Source organism: Manis pentadactyla, chromosome 9, assembly GCF_030020395.1.
Source record: "Manis pentadactyla isolate mManPen7 chromosome 9, mManPen7.hap1, whole genome shotgun sequence".
NCBI lineage: Eukaryota > Metazoa > Chordata > Mammalia > Pholidota > Manidae > Manis > Manis pentadactyla.
Window position 1 is genome coordinate 67,405,391 of NC_080027.1, and position 22,074 is coordinate 67,427,464.

The 22,074-nt window shown below is 35.0% G+C and overlaps 2 protein-coding genes across 2 annotated transcripts in view; one reads left to right on the forward strand and one right to left on the reverse strand.

Moving 5' to 3' along the window:
* Positions 1 to 22,074, forward strand: part of ANO3 (anoctamin 3) — a 286,329-nt gene that overhangs the window by 196,588 nt on the left and 67,667 nt on the right. The window contains exons 13-14 of the mRNA XM_057507518.1: positions 2,906 to 3,002; positions 9,024 to 9,084. Of these exons, the coding sequence (XP_057363501.1) occupies positions 2,906 to 3,002; positions 9,024 to 9,084 (158 nt within the window). The remainder of the gene's footprint in view (positions 1 to 2,905; positions 3,003 to 9,023; positions 9,085 to 22,074) is intronic.
* MUC15 (mucin 15, cell surface associated) lies at positions 1,609 to 20,612 on the reverse strand. Its single transcript, XM_036879067.2, has 4 exons — positions 20,393 to 20,612; positions 14,462 to 15,153; positions 12,382 to 12,531; positions 1,609 to 10,514 (listed from the first exon to the last, which is right to left on the reverse strand). The coding sequence occupies exons 2-4, from the start codon at positions 15,114 to 15,116 to the stop codon at positions 10,354 to 10,356; spliced, it is 966 nt and encodes a 321-aa protein (XP_036734962.2). The 5' UTR covers positions 15,117 to 15,153; positions 20,393 to 20,612; the 3' UTR covers positions 1,609 to 10,353.

Here is a 22,074-nt window from a genome sequence, read left to right on the forward strand (position 1 = left end):
AGGCAGAATTGTACAGGAGATCTTTAGAACATATTCATGTTACATAACTGAAGCTTTGTCCCTGTTGAATAGCAACCCTCTTACCCTCTGGCAACCACCATTCTACTCCCATTTCTATGAGTTTGTTTAGATACCTAATATAAGTGGAATCATGCAGTATTTGTCCTGTGACTGGCCTATTTCACTTAGCATATGTCTTCCAGCTTATCCTTGTTGTTGTGTATGGTGGGATTTCCTTCTTTTTATAGGCTGAATAATATTGTATTGTATATTTATACCACATTTTCTTTATTCATTCATCTGTCTGGGCATTTGGATTATTTCCATATCTTGGCTCTTATGAATAACACAACAATGAACACTGGAGTGCAGATATCTCTTTGATCTCTTTGAGATGTTGATTTCAGTTATTTTAGGTCATACTCAAAAGTGGATAGCTAGATTACATTGCCATTCTATTTGTAATTTTTTGAGGAACCTTCATATCTTTTCCCATAGTTTCTTCACTATACAGTCCCACCAATAATGCACAAGTTTTCCAAATTCTCTACATCCTTGCCAATACATGTTATCTGTTGTTTTGTTTTGTCCTGTTTTGTTTGATAGTAGCAATCCTAGCAGGGATGAGATAATATCTAGTGATTTGTATGCTTTTACTTGATGATTATATCTAACTCTAAAATCTATGCTTTATCATGTTTCCATACTGACTTCCCTAAAAACTACTTTCATATTTTCACGTTTTCCCACAATGGACACCACCAAGCATCCTATTCTGTGCTTTGTTGTGTTAACAGATCACAAGCAGCATGAAGACTCTGAAGTAGGTCCAGACAACTAGCCTCAAATGGACAATTTGATTCCTTCTCCCACTATCTTAAGCTGGTGACAATTGTTATTACCTTCAAATTAGCCCTTGATGTGTATATTTAAAAACAAATTTGAAAAATTTGAACAATTCAAGTGGTGGTTTATATTATCAGACTCTATAAAAAATGCAGATTCCTTTATTGGCAATCTCTCTCCCTCCAGTGGTTAAGGCAAAGTCAAAGAAATTTGTGATAAATTTGACTAAAAAATTATGTTGTCAAAAACATTTAGTATTTTTATATTACATATCAAGTTAAACTTTGAGCAACTTAAATGAGTTTAATAATTCTGAAATTAAAAATAGAATAGTGTCTGATGACTGAAATTCTAGACTTGATGCTTTGATGGATCTGTACTTCTGTTTGACCTTTGAAGTGGGAAAGATGATGTGGTATGAACTGGCTTTAATACCCTTTTAGTATGACATTTCAATGCAGGACATACTGTGTCATTCTTGAAATGCAATGAATTATGATATAAGCCCATTTATTCAAAATTACCTTCAAGATGTTAATTATTGTTCCTAGAAATTAGTAGTATTACTAAGACGAGGTATAATCTATTTTGGTCTTAAAATTTATGTTTTATCTGCTTCCTCTTACTTCTGGTAGACATAATGATTGCTAGCAAGGTGATGTGTGTGAAAGAGGGAGAATTACAGTATATATATAAGAACCACTAGATATCATCATTAATAAATTAATTTTTGATAGTAAAGTTTCTTTTAATGTAAAATAAACATCCCTCTTTTAGATATGTTATAGTTGGTGGAAAACTAGAGCTAAAATCAGAAAAATCTAAACTCAGTTCCCTGAAACACCTCTTGTTAGCTGTGTGTCCTTGAGTGAATCACTTAAACATTACTTTGCTCTCAATTGTAGAGATAATTCCTATTGCATGAGATTGCAGTGAGTACTAAACTTAATGGACATGAACCCATCTTCACCCACTGTAAAGCACTGTATTACTACATCATATTATTATTTACTATTTATTCCCACTTAGGCTTGAGATTGCAAACAGTATTTGAAATACACATGCATTCTCTTTTGCTTCATTTTAGAGTATACATTTTTGAAATAGCACATTTTACTATAAATACACCCATTAAATTTTTATTAACAGTTGCATTTCTATACATAGTTTCAAAAGCCTTTAAACTACTTTCAACTTTTCCAGAGCAGATTTACTTAAAGACAATTTATTCAGGGATACTAAATGGGGAAGGGCCACATCTGACAGATAAAGGCATAAAACATTAAAAATAGGTTGCTATGAATTCTCAGGCTGGAAGACTTTTGGGAAATTGTTAATGGTGCCCTACTCTTGTCAAAGAGTCAGCTGTAATATATGCTGAGATTTTTTAAAACTGAAGACAAATATCACATAGTTATATTTTAATACAGAATATATTTCAGTAAATAAAAACTATGTCATGTCATTAGGACAGTGTGTGTCAAGGCACTGAAAATAAAAATCAATTCCCTTGCATTTCCAAAGAACATACTGCACTGATTGACTGCATTGGGGTTTTGAAGCTGTATGAGTTACGAAAATGCTATTCATTTTGGTGATTCTAAGGCAGCAAGATCCCAGGAAAAGATCAATGGACTTGAGAAATCAGAATAGTCAGATTTGATTCCAGCTCAGCCACTTGCAAGGCTGAGAGCTTGGTTAAAACCCCCTTGGGTGTTCCTCACAAGATTATTCTGCATGCCAAGAAATCATGTGTAAAAGTGGCTTTGTAACAAAGCCCCTTAAGTGTCTCACAAGTTTAAAATATGGGCTATAATTATTACAATATCTTGGCAGAGTTTCTAAAAACAAAGAGGCAAACAATAATCTCTGTGTACAAATATCCTACAAATTTGAGTTGGAGTCCTTATTTCTTCCTCACCTGTCCACCACTCCCCACTGTTTACATTTGTTCTTTTCCTCTTGCCTTGCCAATACTCCTCAGTGTTGGCCATATGGGGGTAAGCACCTTTCTAAACGTGGAGGCTCATACTTGCTTTTTCTTCTTTGAATTCCCAAGCCAAGAAATTTGCATGGCCACTGAAGTCTTCATGTGCCCTCTCTGTGACAAGAACTGCTCACTGCAGAGACTCAATGACAGTTGCATCTATGCCAAGGTGAGTGTGAACCCACACATTCTGCTCCATGAGCTCTAAGTTTTCTAAGGAGACAGTAGTAAGAAGTCCTCCTGGATATTGTTTTTCACTAAATTTCTATGTCTCCAAGAGTTTCAACAATCAATATCATTGACAACTGAACAAAATATCATTTTGTGGCAGTTACAAACAAATATATGTGTATTTGAATATCTTCGCTTTCCTTTGTTTTTATAACTGATTATTTCCATCATAAACATAAACTTCCACTTGGAATGAAACCTAGATGATTAAGTCAGATGCTAATGATTAAATTTGCATATTCCATGAAGACTTATAAAATTAAGATAATTCAAATTTTACAGAGATGATGAAATAACATACCAAAATTCAAATTGCTACCTATTAGAATCACCTGAAGGGTTTTTTTCAACTCCTGAAGTCCCAGCTATACCCCACAACAATTAAAACAGAATTTTTGAGTTTGGAATGCAGCCATCCGTGTATTTTTTAAACTTCCCAGGTGATTCCAGTGTGTACACAAGTTTGAAAAATTGAATTTTACAATTTTTGTTTATTTGTAAAATGGTTTTATTAAAGTATAATTAACATATAAAATGTATATATTTGAGGTGTTTAAACTGATACATTTTGATATGTATGGTTCTGTGAAATCGTCACCACAATCATGATAATGTATGTATCCATCACTTCCAGAAGTTTCCCTATGCCCTCCTGCAATCCCTGCTCTCTAACCTTCCCCAGACCCAGCCTTGTGCTTGAGTAACAGACTGCTTTCTATCATTATAGATAAGGTTGTATTTTTTAGATTCTTATGTAAATGGAATCATACAGTGTGTGATTTTTTGTGGCTTTTTTCACACAGCATAATTATATTGAGATTCATCCATGTTGTAACATTTATCAGTAGATTTTATCTTTACTGCTGAGTAGTATTGCCTTATATGGCTATGCCAAAGTATTTTTATCCATTTATCTAATAATGGATTTTGGGGTTATTTTGAGTTGTTATCATTTTAAATAAAGCTTTTATGAGTATTTATCTACAAATCTTTGTATAAAAAAGTACTTATTTTTCTGGGGTAAATACATAGGAGTAAAATGGCCAGATTATGTGGTGGATCTTAACCTTCTAAGAAACTGCCCAGCTGTTTTCCCAAGTGTTTATACCATTTTACTATTCCCATTAGCATGAGGGTGTCAGAGTTCCAGTTTTCCATAAAGTCACTAATCCTCAGGATGGTCAGTCTTTCTAACTATTCTAATAGATGTGTAGAGACCTCTCATTGTGATTTAGTTACTTGAAAATAATTTGATCCTTTTGAATCTTGATTTTAAGATTGTGAGATGGGTTCACGACAGTGCTCCATGTGGCACTAATTTTTCCCTACAATAAGAGCAAGATCTTTCTGTGTATTCTACCCAATTCACTGTGAATAATGAGGATGACCAGTCGTGCTGGTGGGAATAGGCGTTATTCCTAACTGTGTGAGCTGACACTGTTACCTCTAATCCTTTTAGGTGGTTCTTTACTCAGGTATATTTTGTGCATTGAATGAAGAATGGAGTTAAATTGATCTCTGTCACTCCATCTTGTTTAGAAGTAGAGATCTTTATACAATTAATTTTGACAAGGCTGGGTACAGAATCACAAAAGCCATTCAATATTGTACTACAAGACCAAAACTTAATAAAATCGACTCCTGAATTATTTATCCTGAATGCATGGTATAGGAAAAATCTGTTTTGTTTATAGTTTAGTTTCTAAAATACATTTACTTTAAAATTTATTTAAATGTTCCACAAAGATGTCTTGTTTGGGAAAGCATTTTCTTAACCCTTTTTGCAACAGCCAATGTATCAGTTATTAGATGTATATGCATATGTTCCTCCTTTAGCCCACGCTTTTCAAAGACATGTGACAGCCTTAGGGACACCAACAAATCCATATGTGTATATGTTGCTTCAACTTTTACTGGGACAAATCTTATAAAACACACTGGCATTATCTGAACACTAAAGGTAGACCACAAAGGGCAAAGTGATAAAGTGAAGAAACTGTCCAAAGAAACAATAAATCTAGGGGTCTTTATCATCAGGCAGTACCTGCCTCCCTTCTTTTCCCAGTAGTAAAGATATGTATAGGGATACGAATGACAGAAATAATTCACTTAATAAATATATAAGGAAGGTGGGAAAGTTAGCTTGCAGAGGAAAATATTGCCTTATGGAACAATACTAGAAATAAACCCACCAGGATGAAATATTTAATATGACTTAACATGTATTCCTCTGGGTAAGATAAAATGTAGCTACTTGTTTTACACCTTAAAAATTAAAATTACTCTTTCTTCATTGGATGGAAATAAACCATTCTCATTTAGTATCAGTTTATATACTTAAATATCTAGAAGTTACCTGATAGGCAGTGTCAGAAATAAGTGAGCAAATTTTTACTAAAGAAACACACCAATCCAACTAGGATAGTCAAGTCACGTGATAACATAGTCACGTCTCCTAGGAAGTTGTCATTTCTTCATGGAGTTAATCACCACTTGCGACAAGTAACAAGACATTAAATTTGCCATAAATAATTGAAAAAGTATATGTGTGTCCGGCTAATTATTCCCTTGATAATTTCCAAGAGGTGTTTCATGGAAAAAAATTTTTTTCTGTCCCATGGGAAAAATTATATTTAAGTACATAAACATTTTCTTTGATGACTAATTTTAACACTTAAAAATACGGGAATTGAGGAATTATTGCAAGTAAGTAATTCAGTGATATTTATACTCATTTAAAAGGACTTAACATGCTTCAGTTCTCATGAAGCTAGGATTTCTCATTTAAGGTAAAATCATTAGATAGAAGGGTACTGCATTATTTTTTTCATATAATTCTAAACATGATTCAACCCTTGGATTTGGCCTTATTTATAATAGCTACTAGTTTCCTTTTTTTTGCTTTTTGCTTGTTCAACAAGCTTGTATTCAATACCTAGTATGAGCCTCAGACTGTATACTGATGTTGAGATTATAACAGAAATAGGTCAGATGGTGTTTAAGAAACTGCAAAGAAGAGTAGGTACAAGACATACATCAGAAGCACCTAGAACATTTTTTTTTTAAACAGATTCCTGAAATTCAGAATCAGTTGGTCAAGGGTGAGGCTTAGAAATATGCATATTAACAAGCTCTGCAAGTGATACTGATTCCTAGGACCACCTTTTGAAAAGATATTGCCCTAAGTAAGTACCTGGTCAGGATGGGGGTGGGGTGGATTAATGAAGCTCCCATGTTTGATGTGTGAGGTCCAGCAGACATGGTGGTTATGCAGATTTGTCCCTGTCCAAGAATTAAGGATTTAGAAAGTGAGAAAACACTGAACTCCAGCCTAAATTCTGACTCCCTGCCCTCATCCCCTGCAATATCCTGGTCCACAGGGTTGAATCTTGCCCAAAAGGCAATTATTCTCCTTAGCCCAGAGGGGCTTTAATGGAGTATAAGTGGCCATTTCCAGAGCTTATGTTTTTCTGAATCCATAAAACAATTTGAGAGAGAAGGCTAGCAACTACAGTAGAGGAGACATTGACTTTAAGCTTCCAACCTAACAAGAAATTTATCTCCTTAAACAGTACCCACATTGATTGAGTTCTAGCCACCTTGACCTCTCCAAGAAAAATCAGAATCTAAGATAATGGAGAATTTGTGCTTAAACACAGCTTTGTTTGAAACTCAGTTTGCTTCTGTCTTCAGCTATTATTCCTACTCACATTAACATTGTTGAATAAAATGCTTGTCCACTAGTCCCTCTATACATAAGGATAAGCTATTTTTCTAATAAAATAATTCATTGCTTATATATGTTTGTAGATAGGGCAAGCTTCTTTTGGCTTTTAGATAAATCTATTATGTTGCTTTGGGAATTTTCTTGAGATTCCATCTGGAGTTTTCTTTTATAGAGCCAATATTCCTTTCCTCTTAGGCAAAGGCCTCTTCCCCTTTGTTTTCCTGACAGTCACCTATGCTCTAACCTTGAGCTATACACATTGTGCTTGACCATCACTTCTCCCTCTCCCCTATTTTCATTCGCAGCTCTTACATCAGCCCCCCCTAAATGAAGCCCTTAGCAACTCAAGCTATAATTACAGGCTTCTAATTGCTGTCTCCATGGTTTCCCATAAGACATCCCACAAGTGATAGTTTAGTGGATTGAACACAATGTTTGATACATTTACGTTCCTCCGAAGGGCCAGCTCTGATGTCTTCCCTAACTCCCATTCTAGCTTTATCTCCCCTACATGTAAGTAATGTCACATTACATGAATATTACATGTTTACCTCACTGCGTCTTGAGGATGTGTTTCTAAAAAGTTAATGTTTAACTGCATGGAGTTAAATAATGCCTGAAAGATTTGTAAACAAACCCAGCAAGAAAAAAAAAGGGAAAGCATTTTTAGAGAAAATATTGCATAAACTGTGACAAACCATGTCCATGCAACAAAACTGTTGCTAAGTATGGCTTTCTATGTGCCACTTTCCTAAAAGCAAGGCTGCTTCTGGAGCAGGGGAGAGTCATTATTTCTTGGTGACCTCTAAGTCCCCACGTGGAAAGTCTCTGTTCTAACCTTCTGTTTCCTATACTAGGTCTGTTTATAAAGGAAGCAGACAGCTGTTCAGCTGCTTGGCAGCAGAGGGTCTCTCTGTGGGATGCGTTTGGAAACAAAAAACCTGGATTCCACTGCTGGGAATAATTTTATGAGCTCTGTAGGAGAATTTCTTCCTGATCCTTTTCTTTCCTGTACATAATATATACTAATGATTGTTGTAAAATCCAAGTCTTACAACATTTTTAGAAATCTCAGTCCTTATAACAATCAGTAGTTTTAGAACCATCTAGGACATCTTGCACCTATCCATAAACCTTCAAAAGGAACACATCTTTCATATAATGACATTTTTAATAAAGCTACAGTATAGGAAAATACATCCTACCTTTATGTTTTACATATTATATTGCAATGTGTTCCAGATGTTAAAATACACATTAGTGTTATTTTAATGTCCCATTGAACAGCCTCTAGATTGTAGACTGAGCAAAGACACCATTCTACTCCACTTCCCTTTTACTAAGCTCTTGAACTCCTAATACACCTGTCTCTTCTGTGAGGATAATGCCCTTATTTTCTCTAGTGTCTGTGGTATTTTTGTGACTGCCAAATGTATATTGCCTTGGCTGTATTGTTTTAATCTCCCTCACTTATTTATAAAGATAGTGACATTATGTAAATGAAAAGAAGCAAAAGCAAATTGAACTTACATTTTATAAAAATCAAACAATCTTGCAACCCTGAATATTGTATTCAATAACATCATATAGCTATACATTTGTTCTTATAAATTTCAAGCAATGTCTGATCAAAATCACTTAGACTCTATCTTAAATGTTCTGTGATTTATGAAATGTGTTAACAAACAACTTAACGATGGTACTCATTACCTCTTAAATAGCCACTACTGCACCCATGGCACATTCTGAAAGGTATAGAGAGTAAGACTAGCACTGCAATACTTTCCTGTTGGAAGTACTGGTTCATTGGTGGTATTCTGCATTTTGACCTTCCCCAGGCCTGGTAATTCTGCTAACGAGAAGTGCAACTGGGCATGTCTCAACTGAAAAGCTAACTTCTTAAAGCTCGCAACTGTAGCTTGACTATCTGTGGCCCACAGACACTTCTGGGAGCTAGAACCACTTCTAAGCATAAATGAAGGTGGAATCCAAAGGGAACAAAAGGAAAGAGGAAAGAAAAGGGGAAATTTTTGATCCCTCATCTCTCCCCATGAAAAAGTCATGTGAAACAGTTGCAAGATCCATGAAAAGATCACACATCTGATATTTATAAACTATAAAATAATGGGATTCTGCTGAGGAAAAAAAAGCATAGTACCTAAATGCAAACAGTAATCACTGGATTATTACAACCAACAAGGTAACTAATGTTTTTGTTTGTTTCCCATTAAGGTGACATATTTATTTGATAATGGAGGGACAGTCTTCTTTGCTATTTTTATGGCAATATGGGGTAAGTATGTCCTTCTTTCTTCCTAGCCCCCATTTTCTGACACAGTTACCCTATTTCTTCACACAGACAGGTGTGTGCTCACACACACATACACATGCACACCCCGTGTATCAATTCAACAATAAAATCTCTTGTTTGCACATTCACTGCTCCTTTGGGAACTTGATTCTTAATATAATCCTCTACTCCCTAAAGCCTTGATCTTCCTATACTAAGGAGTACATTCTTCCTGCCCAAAATGACCAGGTGGTAATTAAAAACTGACACATACTAGAACCCAAATTAAGCTTCCTGTATTTTCACACTTGTGAAAATGATGCTCAGAAAGCTTTTCATTTGCTTAATAGTTCCATTCATCTACTTTTTAGTCTTACGCAGAATTTCTTTGAGATGCAGAATCTATCCCATATGTGATTAAGCAATATTTAATGCATAATAAATCTTGTTCCCATGTAACATCTTGAAAGTTATGTATAGGCATATGCTTTGGCTAAAGTTGTCACGTTTTCTCATTGAGTTTTTAGAGCCTGCAATTATTGAAGCCCAGACTAAATCAGATGGGCTAGGATCCTCTCCCTCTGAAGAGAAGTGATTACTTTCCTGGTTAGGGTCAGCTTTCCGACAGTGGCCTTCTTAAATGCATTCATTGTAAACTTGGCAACTCAAGGGGCTGACCATGTGTGGGCTGATACAGAAATGTGAAATGTACTAGAATACAGGTCTCTTACTCGCATTACCTTAATTTCACAGGAACAGAAGCTCTGTGCTATACTCTCCTTCTTGCTTTAAGTAAAAATTAAAAAAAAAAATCATTTCTAGTTTTCCTTCAGGAGAATGCCAATCTTGACAATAGGCATTAGGACAACAACAGGGACAGTGAAGAGTTAATCCACTGTTTTTTGTACAAAAAAAATGGAAAATGTAATTTTGTGTTCCTATTTTTGTTGAAAGATTTTTGATTAGATGATAAGGCAGGGCAATGAAGATGAAATATTTTAGTTTTATCTGATTCCACAAACATGTCCTACTGAGGAAAAAAAGATCAAAATACAAATTCAGATTACTCAATAGATGTTTCAGCACAACCAAAATGGTAAGAAAGGAAACCTGGGTGATTTATCCTCTCTAGGTTTCTGCTTCTAGCCTCATACTCTAATAGTTCTCCTTGGCACTAACCACGTGACAGTGATCTTGCTTCAGCTTTAGGAAGATGGGTTTGTGGAAAGGTCAGTATGTAAGCAAACGTTTTGCCATCTGAATCCAATAGTTTTATACTGAGGTGTGAAGTGGAGGTATGTCATCCATAGGAATGCCATCATGTGCATTTTCTTGGCCTGCTGGCGAGGATGAATCATTTGCAGTTGGGTTGTAATAATTAGAATTTCCAAAACTCACATCGTAAGGGCCCGGTGCATTGTCTAATCGCAGAACTAAAAGAGTAACAAAAGAAAATGTTTTGTAGTGACAGTCTGTAAAATACTTACTCAGGCACCTGCTAGACTGTAGAAATTGTTCTAAATGAGTAAATAAGTCCATCTTTTATATGAGCTTTTCAGGTATTAGTTTTGAAATTTTAAGTAAGTAGATATTTTCCAAGCCACATTTCTTTGTAAGACTAAGTGAATAATCTAATTTCCAAAATTTCACTGCTGGTGGACCAAAAAAAAAGGAACTAAAGGAAAAACACAAAAAAATATAGCAATACTTTGTATCAAGAAATACAGACATACATCTCACTGACTTTTGAATCTTGCAAATTCAGAGCCTTGTTAACATATTCAGAATTTTTACTTGTGGTATAAAAGATATATTTTTCTAAAGGGAAAAGCATTAATTTGAAAATGAATATCATTATTTGCCAAGTATTTCAATATCTTTATTCTTGAGCCATTGAAAATGGAGTTAGAGGAAAACTATTTGTAAAAGCTTGTGTTTCCTTATTACAGATTTAAGTTATCATGCATCTGAAGTTTTCTGATTAATGATAGGAGGTTTTTTCTTTTCCTTTTTCAACAAAGAGTTAATTATTATTTCATTATGGTCTTGAATTTATTTTCAAAGAAAACTTGGCATGTACAAAGTATCATTTATTACTAAAGCAGTGACCAATTAGTAATCAGATTAGTAGTCTAATTATTCTGTTACGTATTCTCATATCCTGCCTATTCCTTAAGACATCTTTTACAACCAGTGTCCCAGGAACCTTAAGAATTTGGGAGAGGTTTCTCAAAGCTGTCTTCAAGAAATAAAACAGGGATGGGTATTATTGAGTTATTCTCTATGCCTCAATCACAACATCTTAGATTGTATCAGTTTGACAGACTGAGATTTTGCTTGTGATTAGAGATTTAAAATAAAGACTCTGAAGTTAAAAAAATGAGCTTGGGGACCCCTGTTGTTTGAAATCTTTTCCTTTAATTTTGAAAAGTGCCATTTTTCATTCTACATGGATTTCTAGAAATCCATAAACAGGATTCAGTTAAATTCACAATTAATGGATTTTGTTCTGAATATGAACAATATGTCAGTCGTGATCTGAAATTTTCAAAAATCAACAAGACCTTATCAATGGGATAATCCAGGGACATTTAACTATTTTTTATGAAAATAAGAGTTCCTTGTAAACCCCAAAACAGATTTCATTTCCCGAGAAGAGTCAAGCATTTGAAGTGATCCTATTCTGTCCTAATTAATACCATATTATTAAGATCAAAGTCAGTGCTTTATTCTTAGCAGATACATTTCTCATTCATAGATATCATGGTAGGTCTTTTCCATCACATGAGTGGGAAATTCCTGAACTAAGGTATCTTGTGACTTTGCATACCTAAATATGCAACTCTTTAGAGATTGTTTTAGAAAGCCATTAGGATTATTAATAGAGGGCTACTGTATCTGTATAAACTTTAGAAGACTGCCAGATTAAATTGTTTAAATTACTGCTACTAGGAGATCCAACAATGGCAAAGAATGGCTCTGCAGTTACTTGCTAACAAAACTGGCCATTTTTTTTCTTAACATCATACCATTATCTTCCAATTGTATAGGTTCTGAGGTTATCATTTAAAAACTAATTGTGATGCGATGAGCAACAGTTCCATTGGTTTTTAAATTTCACTCATAGGTCCATAATTATTTTGGTAATACTCTTTGAGAAAGAAGAGTAGGTCAGAATAAATGCTTAGTCTGTTTCTGTTATTGAATCTCTGAATCCCTTCTACAGAGTGTAGTGAACATTAGCATCCTCACTTAACGAAAACCACTGTGTGCCAGTGAAGTTCCAAAAGTTCTTTTTACCTGGTTCGTTTCTGTCATCATAAAGTCGTCGATGGGAAAATGAATCTGTTTTCCTTTTTCCACACAACAAGTAGCCAGCAAGACTAAGCAATGAAGCTCCCAGGATAGCACCCAAAATGGCCCCAAATACTACTCCTGTATTTCTATTTTCTAGAGAAAAAAGAAAAATTAATTTACAGTAAGAAATAGATAATAAAAAGAAAGAGGGCAATACAATTAGCATGTATAGTGCGTGGGGGGCACGGGGAGGGCTGTGCAACACAGAGAAGACAAGTAGTGATTTTACAGCATCTTACTACGCAGACAGACAGTGACTGTGAAAGGGTATGTGGGGGGGGACTTGGTGAAAGGGGGAGCCTAGTAAACATAATGTTCTTCATGTAATTGTAGATTAATGATACCAAAATAAAAAAAAATGAAAAAAGAAAAAAAAGAAATAGAAAATAATTATTCAGGAACAGAAATATATATTTGCAGACTTTCTATATACCAAAGAATTTTTTTGTTAATTCAAGAATAGTGATAATTTTGTGTGTGAGTGTGTTTAATCAACTATGGAGTATTTGGGATATATTGGCAAATATACTTCCTGATAAAACCACACTTAAAATTTTAGATTGCCTTGAAGTACTTCTAAGTCTTAGTTTATAACTGTGTCTCATTACTTATTAACACCAATAGTATGGAAATGCCATGTGTATTCCTTTAAAATATAATTTCTATGTTGAATAAACTTTTAATCAGCTCTGAATTTCTGATGAACTTTAATGATGAAATGAACTTTTTGAGCTTGTTATACTAATTCAAAAGTAAAAAGCTAATGGGAATAAGTGGGTAATAGGAAATGGACCCAGAAAACCCCAAGTGCAAAGGCACTATAAGGAAACAGTAATATATTCTGATACGAGATTATTTCCAAGTACAACAAATAGACCAAAGCATGATGTTTACAATACCTTGCACATAGAGAACAGATGTGTAGCAAAATTATTACTAAAATTAAAGTAAAGCAGGTTAACCAAGTTTTCTTTTGAGTAAATACCAATGGAAAGAGTAAGTATTCAGAATCTTCGATATGTACATTGGGTTTAGATAGACAAAAGAGAAAGAATACTTTTTTAAATAGTTGTGATAGAATATAAAAGAATGCATGAATGAAAGAATGTGTTAAATCTATAGAAAAAATGAAAATATATGTGTATACAATATATTGGTGACAGTGCTTTATAATAAAGCCTAATTTTCAAAATTTAAAACTTTTGCTATACAGTAGCAACAACCTCCAAATAGGAATTTGTATATATGGTTTGAAGTTTACATCATCAATATAATTTGTAAGTTATATTAGAAATCAAAGAGTTCATAGGGGAAAAAGTATTTTTTAAAATTTCAGGGAACCAAAAACATGGTGAGATCTGAAAAAACATAAAGAATTTTCATTAAATACTAGAGATTTTTTCCACTTCTGTTTTGATGCTTGACATAATCCCTGAATGAAACATAAAAATGTCCCCATAGTATAATTTTCTTGTGATACTGCTAAATTACATTTTTATGGTGTTCAGGAGGTAAAAAACCAAAAATTAAGGAGTTTTTCCCTTTATTGAGAGTTTATTTAGATTTTTAAAAATAAAGCAGTGTTCTATTTTCCCATGATACTGTGGTATCAGGTAATTTATAAATTCCCTTATTTCATTTAGTGTTCAAAATACACACACATACATTTTTAAAGTTCAGTTGTATAGTATTCATAAAAGCATGTGGAATTTCTAGGTCTTTCTAAGATATAGTGAAAATTGTTACTCAAAACCGTACCACTCCCTCAGTCTCTATTTCTTGGCAACCTAACCTACTTCTCATTTTGTCCCCTTGTCTCATTGCACTCCTCTCAGTAATGAGTAGTGCATCTGGGCTTCAGCCTAGAATCCCTCACGCATGGTTGCCCCCAAGAAGTGAGAACCAGCTGTGCTATCAAGTCTCCTCCTTTTTTCAATATGGCACATTCCTTAGATGCAATCTATATGACTTACCTGGAGATTCAGTCTTACACAAAGGTAAAGTTAAATCCACTTATATTTACCTTCTTGGGGATCTGATGTATTTGGGAAGATTTTTGAATTATTGGTAAATTTTAAAGTGGGTTGTGGAGTTGTTTCCTGATAGGGAGTATCACTGTCACTGGGTGTTGTGAGCCATCCATCTGCTCCTGTCGTGGGTTTCACAGACGCGGTGTTTCGTGCTGGAGGGAGCATGCCAACTGTAATGGAATTGTTGTCAAGAGTTTTCACGGTATCATTAGCCAAAGGCCAAGGGAACGTTTCTGGAGATACGGCAGATGTAATGTTGGGATGTGCTGTTACAGATGAGTTCAAAGGTAATTTAGAAACAAAGCTGTGGATCAAGGGAGGGCTTTCGGGAGTCATGGGTGAGGGCCTTGGACTCCCAGAAATGTTGTATGATGACAAATTATCAAAGAAATCTGTTGTCCCATGGGTTTCATTTGATGGATCCCAAAAAGAGAAATTTCTTATCTTGGGATTGGAGGTCTCTTTGTCTTCTTTATCTGAGTTTAAATTTGTTTCACTTTCCAAAGGAACAGATTCATTTTCCAGAGTTTTTAAGCCTTTTGCCATGCTTTGTGTTCTGTTTTTTTCTAGAACTTCTCCTCCATGGCTTCCAAACAGTAGTAAACTAAATAAAATTGAAATCAACAGAATTTTGGCTGAGGTCAGCATGGTAGCCTTCTTTGGTTTTGGTGTGATTAAGGGGAATCTGAAAGAAAATAGCAACCATTTGAATTATTAAATGAAGTATGAAAGTTTTCTTAATGGATCTACATTTTTTAAGTGATAAAAAAATGTATCTACATTTTTTAAGTGATAAAAATTGAGATGATACAGTAAACTATTCTAAAAGCTTGTTTTCTTGGGATTCCATACAAAACTAGAGTCACTGGGTGCTATTTTCTATATAATATTTCTTCCTTCTTTCTTCTAGGGAAATGCCATGGGGAAACTGTCAATCCAGACATCACTATTGCACTATTTCAAAGATTATTTAGCTTGGGACAAGTTGAAAACGCACACACACACACACACACTATTTTATATGTACTGCTAAGTAAAAATTTAAAAGTACTGTAAATATAGAACATGTAGAGCTAGATGATTTCTTCAACCTATTAAAATCATGTTCTTTATAAATATGCAATTTAGCATATTTTTTATAAAAATGATGTAACTGATAATACACTAAACAGACCATTTAAAAATGAGTCTATCAGGAACTCCACTTGAAAACATTTTATTACCTACTTTGAGTTTTCTTGAATTTGAAATTAATATCCCTTTTTTACAATACTTCTCACTTCACAGGGCCCTTCTTCCTATTAATCCCAAGAAAGACATTTAGATTTTAGGACAGTCTCTAATTGTATTCCCTTACTATATAGATGAAGAATCTGGATTATTTGTGAGAAAAATTACATAGCTAGATGGTTGCAGAGTTGGGGGTTGAAACCATAGTCTTGACCTCCATTCCAGGCACATAATTTTGCCTTTTAAGTGTGGAAGTGCCACAATTCAGAGATAGGAGGATTTGGGGGAAAGGTTTTGAAATTAGATTTACATTAAAATTCTGGCTTCTGCCACAAATAACCATAAAAACAATCATCATAATAATCAGTTGCTTTCTCATCATAATAATAATCATACTGATTTCACCTTGTTGTTTTGAAGATTAAATGTAGTGATTTAAGTAGAAGTAATCTGAGTGATATCTGGCCTTAAGAAAGCAGTTAACAAACATTAACTTCTACTTCTTCTTATTAAAACACAATAATATTTCTACAAGTATAGTCCATAAAGTTTACAATATCATCCCATTTAATCCTCACAGTGATCCCTGAGACTAAAAAAAAACAGCTTCATTTGTGGATGAAGAAACTGAGGTTCAGAGTGGCTAATAATGGAAACTACTGAATGAAAAAGCACTGAATGCCGTCTACTGACTCCAACCTAAGTGCTAAAATTTAAAGTATTTTTAATTGAAAAAAAATTCTTAAAAAAACCTCAGACTATCGCTCCTCAAGCAATCAGTCTGAAAACTGATTTCATATTCTTCAGATAGGACCGTAAAGCTTATTTTCATTAGAAGCCTCCCAGTTGACAGATAAGAAAAGGGAGGAAGTACAACTGCTATTAGTTAAGTGCAGTATTACTTAACATTTCTTAAAAACTCTCAGAAGTTTTACAATTATTTTCAACCTTGATGATTTTTCATTAGGGTCTGAGGAGCCTGTGCATACTCCCTCTGATTATCTTTTGGCTTTAAGTGCCCCACCTCCTTGCGTAATGTTTTCTTATATGTATCTGTAATATATCCTAATATAATATTTTTCTTCAAAAGCTTTTAGCAAGCAGTACATACTGAGGATTCCAAGGTTTCAGAGAGACACCATCTTCTATTTCCTATGTTTATCACTTAAGAAAATTTTACTTAAAAAGCAAGGCAGGCAGTACCTCACGAACACCCCAAATATTCATTTCTACTTTAAGAAAATCCCCAAAATTGTTTCTATGGGTTCTAGATGGACATCTTCACCATGTAGTTCACAAACTGACATTAACACAACAGGAGTAATTATCTCCAGAACCTACAATTCACCAATATTTCATTAAGTTTGAAAAATAAAATAACACATTTCAAATACAGTTCAGTTTAGTTGAAAAATATTTCCATGTACCTTTCTCAGAAACATCTTTCTCCTGTGAACTCTGTCAAGTTTATAGAAAAACATTATAGCCTTTTTCATATCTACTCTCAGTGATCTGGGTATTTTGTAATTATACTCAGCCACCTGACATCAAATCAGTTTGATGTGCTTTCCCTATGCCTAGGTTTTCTAGTTATTTTCTCTTCCTAATAAAGTAGTCACCAGAAGGGAAAAAAATGCCCCTTAGTTTTCTTCTATTTTTCTTAAAATGTTCCATGAGGAACGTGGCATCGAGCTTCCCATAATGAGAACCCACACATCATGAGTCAACAAAATGAGTTCTATTGTTCCCGCTTCACTTTGCGTGTAACATTGAACCACCAAGGGAATCCCTCTACCCTTCAACCAACTTTTGGTTGTAACTTGAAAACCTAAGGAATCAATACCCCAAGTGAGCCAAGCTTTCTGTTTCTTCATATAATTTATCTCCAGGGAAAAGAGAAAAAGGGAAGAGAGGAATGAGATGATATGTTGAATACTATTTGCAGTTTAGTCCAAAATTAATACAGTTGTGGGTAAGGCTTTTGTGAATATTGGTCTATTCCAGTTGTCCAGGCATGGCATTGGAGGACAACTTTGTTTCTGCTCCCCACCTGGCTTCTCAGAGAAGCCGTTTATACCTCTTAAAGTTCCCTTCATCTTAAAGGGATAGAAGCAGCCAGAAATTGAAGACATCAGCTGTTCACAACCTCAGTCCTGGACTTTGCTAAAGCAAGAACTAGGCAATTTGGTGAAGATTGACTCCATTCTGAATTGAACAAATCATGTTGTAAATAGCAAAGGCTAATGAAGGTGGTACAGAGAACAATAAAAGAATTCTGTACTCTTTCTCTGTATTTTCCTCTTTTCCACTCTCCAGCTCTAGATATTTAAACTGTCTTATATATATTTGTTATATAAAGCTAAAGTTATACTGGGTGATGGATGGCATGCTTGTATGTGTGCCCAAGTTCATCTGTCAACCAAGCAGACAGAAGGTGGGATGAAAGAAAAGTGAAATTATACAGGGAGAGAAAATCAGGAGAACCAGGTAGCATCATTCCCTCTCCTATTCTTTGCCCTTTCTTGCCCTAACGTGGGAACTCCTAAGAGGAATTTTGAGGGTATGACATAGGAACAGAGCTAAGATCATTACGGACTTGAAAAACTTATAAGATAGGGACTAGAAATTGGAGGATTTCCATCTACTTTGTGATACTTTAAACACAGACTTTAAGCATCTCTGTATATATTGAAATGTTTTTTGTTTGTTTCTAGTATTTAACAACTTTTAAAATGAGTTTCACTGTGGATTTAAATAACACCTGTACACAGAGAAAACAAATACTACTTCTCCCTGTCTTTAGTGTTGCCACTAAAAAGTGGTTTCACATTACTGCTTTTCTATGGAGGGCTGCAGGAGGTGGTAAAAGAGGGAAAAAAAGAAAAACAGCTGTAACCATTAAGGGAAGCAAAACCACTCTGTGCATAAGTCTGCTGTCCTTTAAATGCACAATTATTCTGCCCAGCCTTCCAGTTGTATCTGAGACATACTCATTTTATAACAAGCTTTGAAAAAAAGGAGGTGCCCTGTTTATGCCAGGTAATCAGTCCATCTCAGAGGAATGCCAGTCATTCTAAACTCAACCAAAATCAGATATTTTAAATAAAAACTTTAGTTCAAGCACATGAGGTAATATAAAAGTTGAACCTGCTTTGATTTTATCTTGGTAAATAAATGAAAGATATTTTAAATAAAAACTTTAGTTTAGGCACATGTTTCCCTAATGAAATACCTACAGAGAATACATTGTGCTACTTCTCTTAGTTGATTTTGTCTTATTATAGATCTCAGGCTACACATGAAGACATATAGGTTTTGTCTGTCTTTGTTGTAGAAAACTCAGTCTGACATGTAGCCCATATCCCAGGCAGACCTTGAGTATTACTCTGGATAGTAATCTTGGACAATATTTTGTTTTCCTTAAATGAAAGAGCCCCAGTAAAAGAAGGCATACTAAATCATGATTTTAGAAATGCCTCTTTTATAAGAGGTTTTTGAAAGAGTGAGAAGACTTAACTAGCTAGAAAGGAGGATTGTACCTGAGATCTTAGACATTTTGTTTCACTTTTATTTGATTTAAAAAGAAATAAAAAGAAAATGAAAATAAAAACATGACTTTCCTTCAGAAAAAAAAAATGTCAAAAGTTTGTGGACATCATTCTAATATAAAGAATGAAGAATCATAAATCCAGAAAACTATATAGAGTGCCATAAACACTAATTTGGGTGTTCTCAGTCATAAACTTCAGCACTAAAATAATAATCAGGTGGAAAAGTGTCAGCCTTAGAAAGACTGTCTCCAAAAGAAATATTCTGAACCCAAATTCACCAAATTCTCAAGCATGTGGTTTTCAGTTTTCTATTGTGTTTTACTGTCTGTAGAAATAGCCTGTATAGATCAAACAGTAAGTGGGTAAACAGCAAATCGACATCCCTTCAGTAAAACGAGCCCACGGACTGAAAATAATTTTAAGAAATTTTATTCACATCATTCCATGAAATGTCTTCTGTAGCAAATGACATTTAGCTTTTTATATTTTCAATGAGTGTTAGACATGCACATACCATGCTAAGTAAAATAATTATATACACATTTTGCCATTTTTTTATTAAGAAAATCTTTGGAAAAATATATATGTGTGTGTGTATGCATATATATATGTGTGTGTGTGTGTGTATATACACACACACACACACATATATATATATAATGCTTGCAATTCATTGTATTAGAAGATTGTTTTTTCAAAAACTGTAATATCTAATACTTTAGCAAGAACCTTTAAGCCCAAATGCATAATTTAAATCTAAATATTCTATTTATATTCATGCCACTATTTCCACTTTAAATATTTTGAAACTTTTGCTAAATCTGACCTTAGGAAACTCTATCTTTAACTATTCAGCTGGTTTCATTGTCTAGCAAATTTGGCAATAATTCTTAAAGTTAACTCACTGAACAGCACAAATGCTCCTTTGGAAGGTAATTACTAATGAAACAACTACCTCTTTTTACAAGGGTCTCCGTAGCTACTTGCCAGACTGTTCCATCAAAAGTTGAGCCTGCTTTGATTATCTTTGGTAAATAAATGAAAGAGAGATTGGAGAGAATGTGTGTGAGTGTGAGAAAGAGAGAGAGAGGGAAGAACGGAGGAACGAGGTTGGGGGATCCTACTAACTAAACACACACTTACCTTCAGGTCCGGAGGGTGTTTACAAACAGGAACTAAAATATCCCAGCTGTCCTGGCTGGAATGAGCCTGCCATGCTTTAAAGAACACAGATGGGTTAAGTGTGACAATGTCCCATTGAGCAGGAGGGTGCCAGAGAAGCAAAATTAGGTGGAGCTGGCTGTGTCTTTCTTGTGTAATAGTGCACCCAAAAACCCGACGGACCTGCTTCTCAGCTGTCAGCATGAAGATATCACCTGATTCAGGCTTTAAAAAAAAAAAGCCCAACCCTCGGGCCTTCATAGGTTGGTCATTTTGACTTTGGGGCAGGCTAGTTCTCTTGGGCCATGGCAAAACAAAGGGCTTAAATTTCTTGCCCTAAGTGAAAAAAGGACAAAGACTTTGGTAAGGTCCCCTGGTGCATCAGGAATTTCTGATACATACTTGGTTCCCCCTTTGCTGGTAAGGAAACCAAAATGAGTCATTCCTGCACCTGTTGCTCTACCAGCCCCACGTTGTTCTCCTACCTAATAAACAAACCTTTATTTTCCATAGGAGGATGTCCTATCTGTGCACTTAAAACCTGAATGGAGAAATTGTAGTAGGGTCATTAGTGAGGGGCCTTGTCTGTACTGCACTGAAATCGGTTTTATAAAAAGTCACACTTAACACAACGTGAATTGTGTACTGGCATCCTTGAGAAAGCTGTGAAGCATCAAGTTGGAAATAATCACCAGGACTGAGATGGGGTTTCTTGTTGACTTTCAGGAGTTTGGGGAATAACTGGGCCCTACCTGAGAATGGCCATATGATTCTGAGTAATCCTGAAAGCCTTCTCCATTAAGTAGTTTCCATCCTGTGTTCTCTTTGCTTTTACTCTCCAGTTAGAAGCTGGAGGATTTCAAAAGTGCCCTGGCAATGCTTGATTAAATACTAGAGCTGAATAACAACCTGGCATACCTCCTTCACTTCCTTTCATGGAGTATGAAAGGGAGAGAGTGAAACTGCACTTTCTGGGATATTCTGCACGTAAATATTTGGAGACTGGCGCTAAGGTCTATTCAGCTCAGTAAGCCTGAGGTTCAGGCTTAGTTTCTGTTGTGCAAGAGGATAGGTTTCCAACTGCTGGGAGAGAAGATGAAACTTTAGCTAAGGTACAAGAGCCTTCAAATTGAATGCAAAGAATCTGCCCAGTTAATTAGCCCCAGGAAAGAACAAGGTAATTCTATAGTTTCAAATTTTCTGGAGCCCAAAAGCCCCTTCAGAGTTTGATTAGAAATAGAGCCAACCCCTAAAAAATACTCACGCAAAGGATATTTAAGCTCTGTCTGCACTGGCATGAAGAAAAGCAAGTTAAATGTAATCAAGCACGTGGCTACTAAGCAACAGCTTAATAGAATGCAGTTGGCTATTTTCATATTTGCCCAGTTACTAGGAAAAAAACAACAACAAAAAAATTGTATGTCTGTACTTACAGAACTGAACATGACTTGGCAGGATTGGGTGTACCACACCCTTAGTGATTTTCCTAGATATGTGTATGAACATCATTACCACTTTCTGACCTGACTATAGTAATGATGGCCTATACTAGGCATGGAAATTACAAGGCACCTTTGCTACAACTCTCTGCTTTTACTACCAGAAGAGTCAAAGGTCATCAACCATGACCCTCTTTTCTAAGAGCCTAGCTGAGGCCTCAGAAT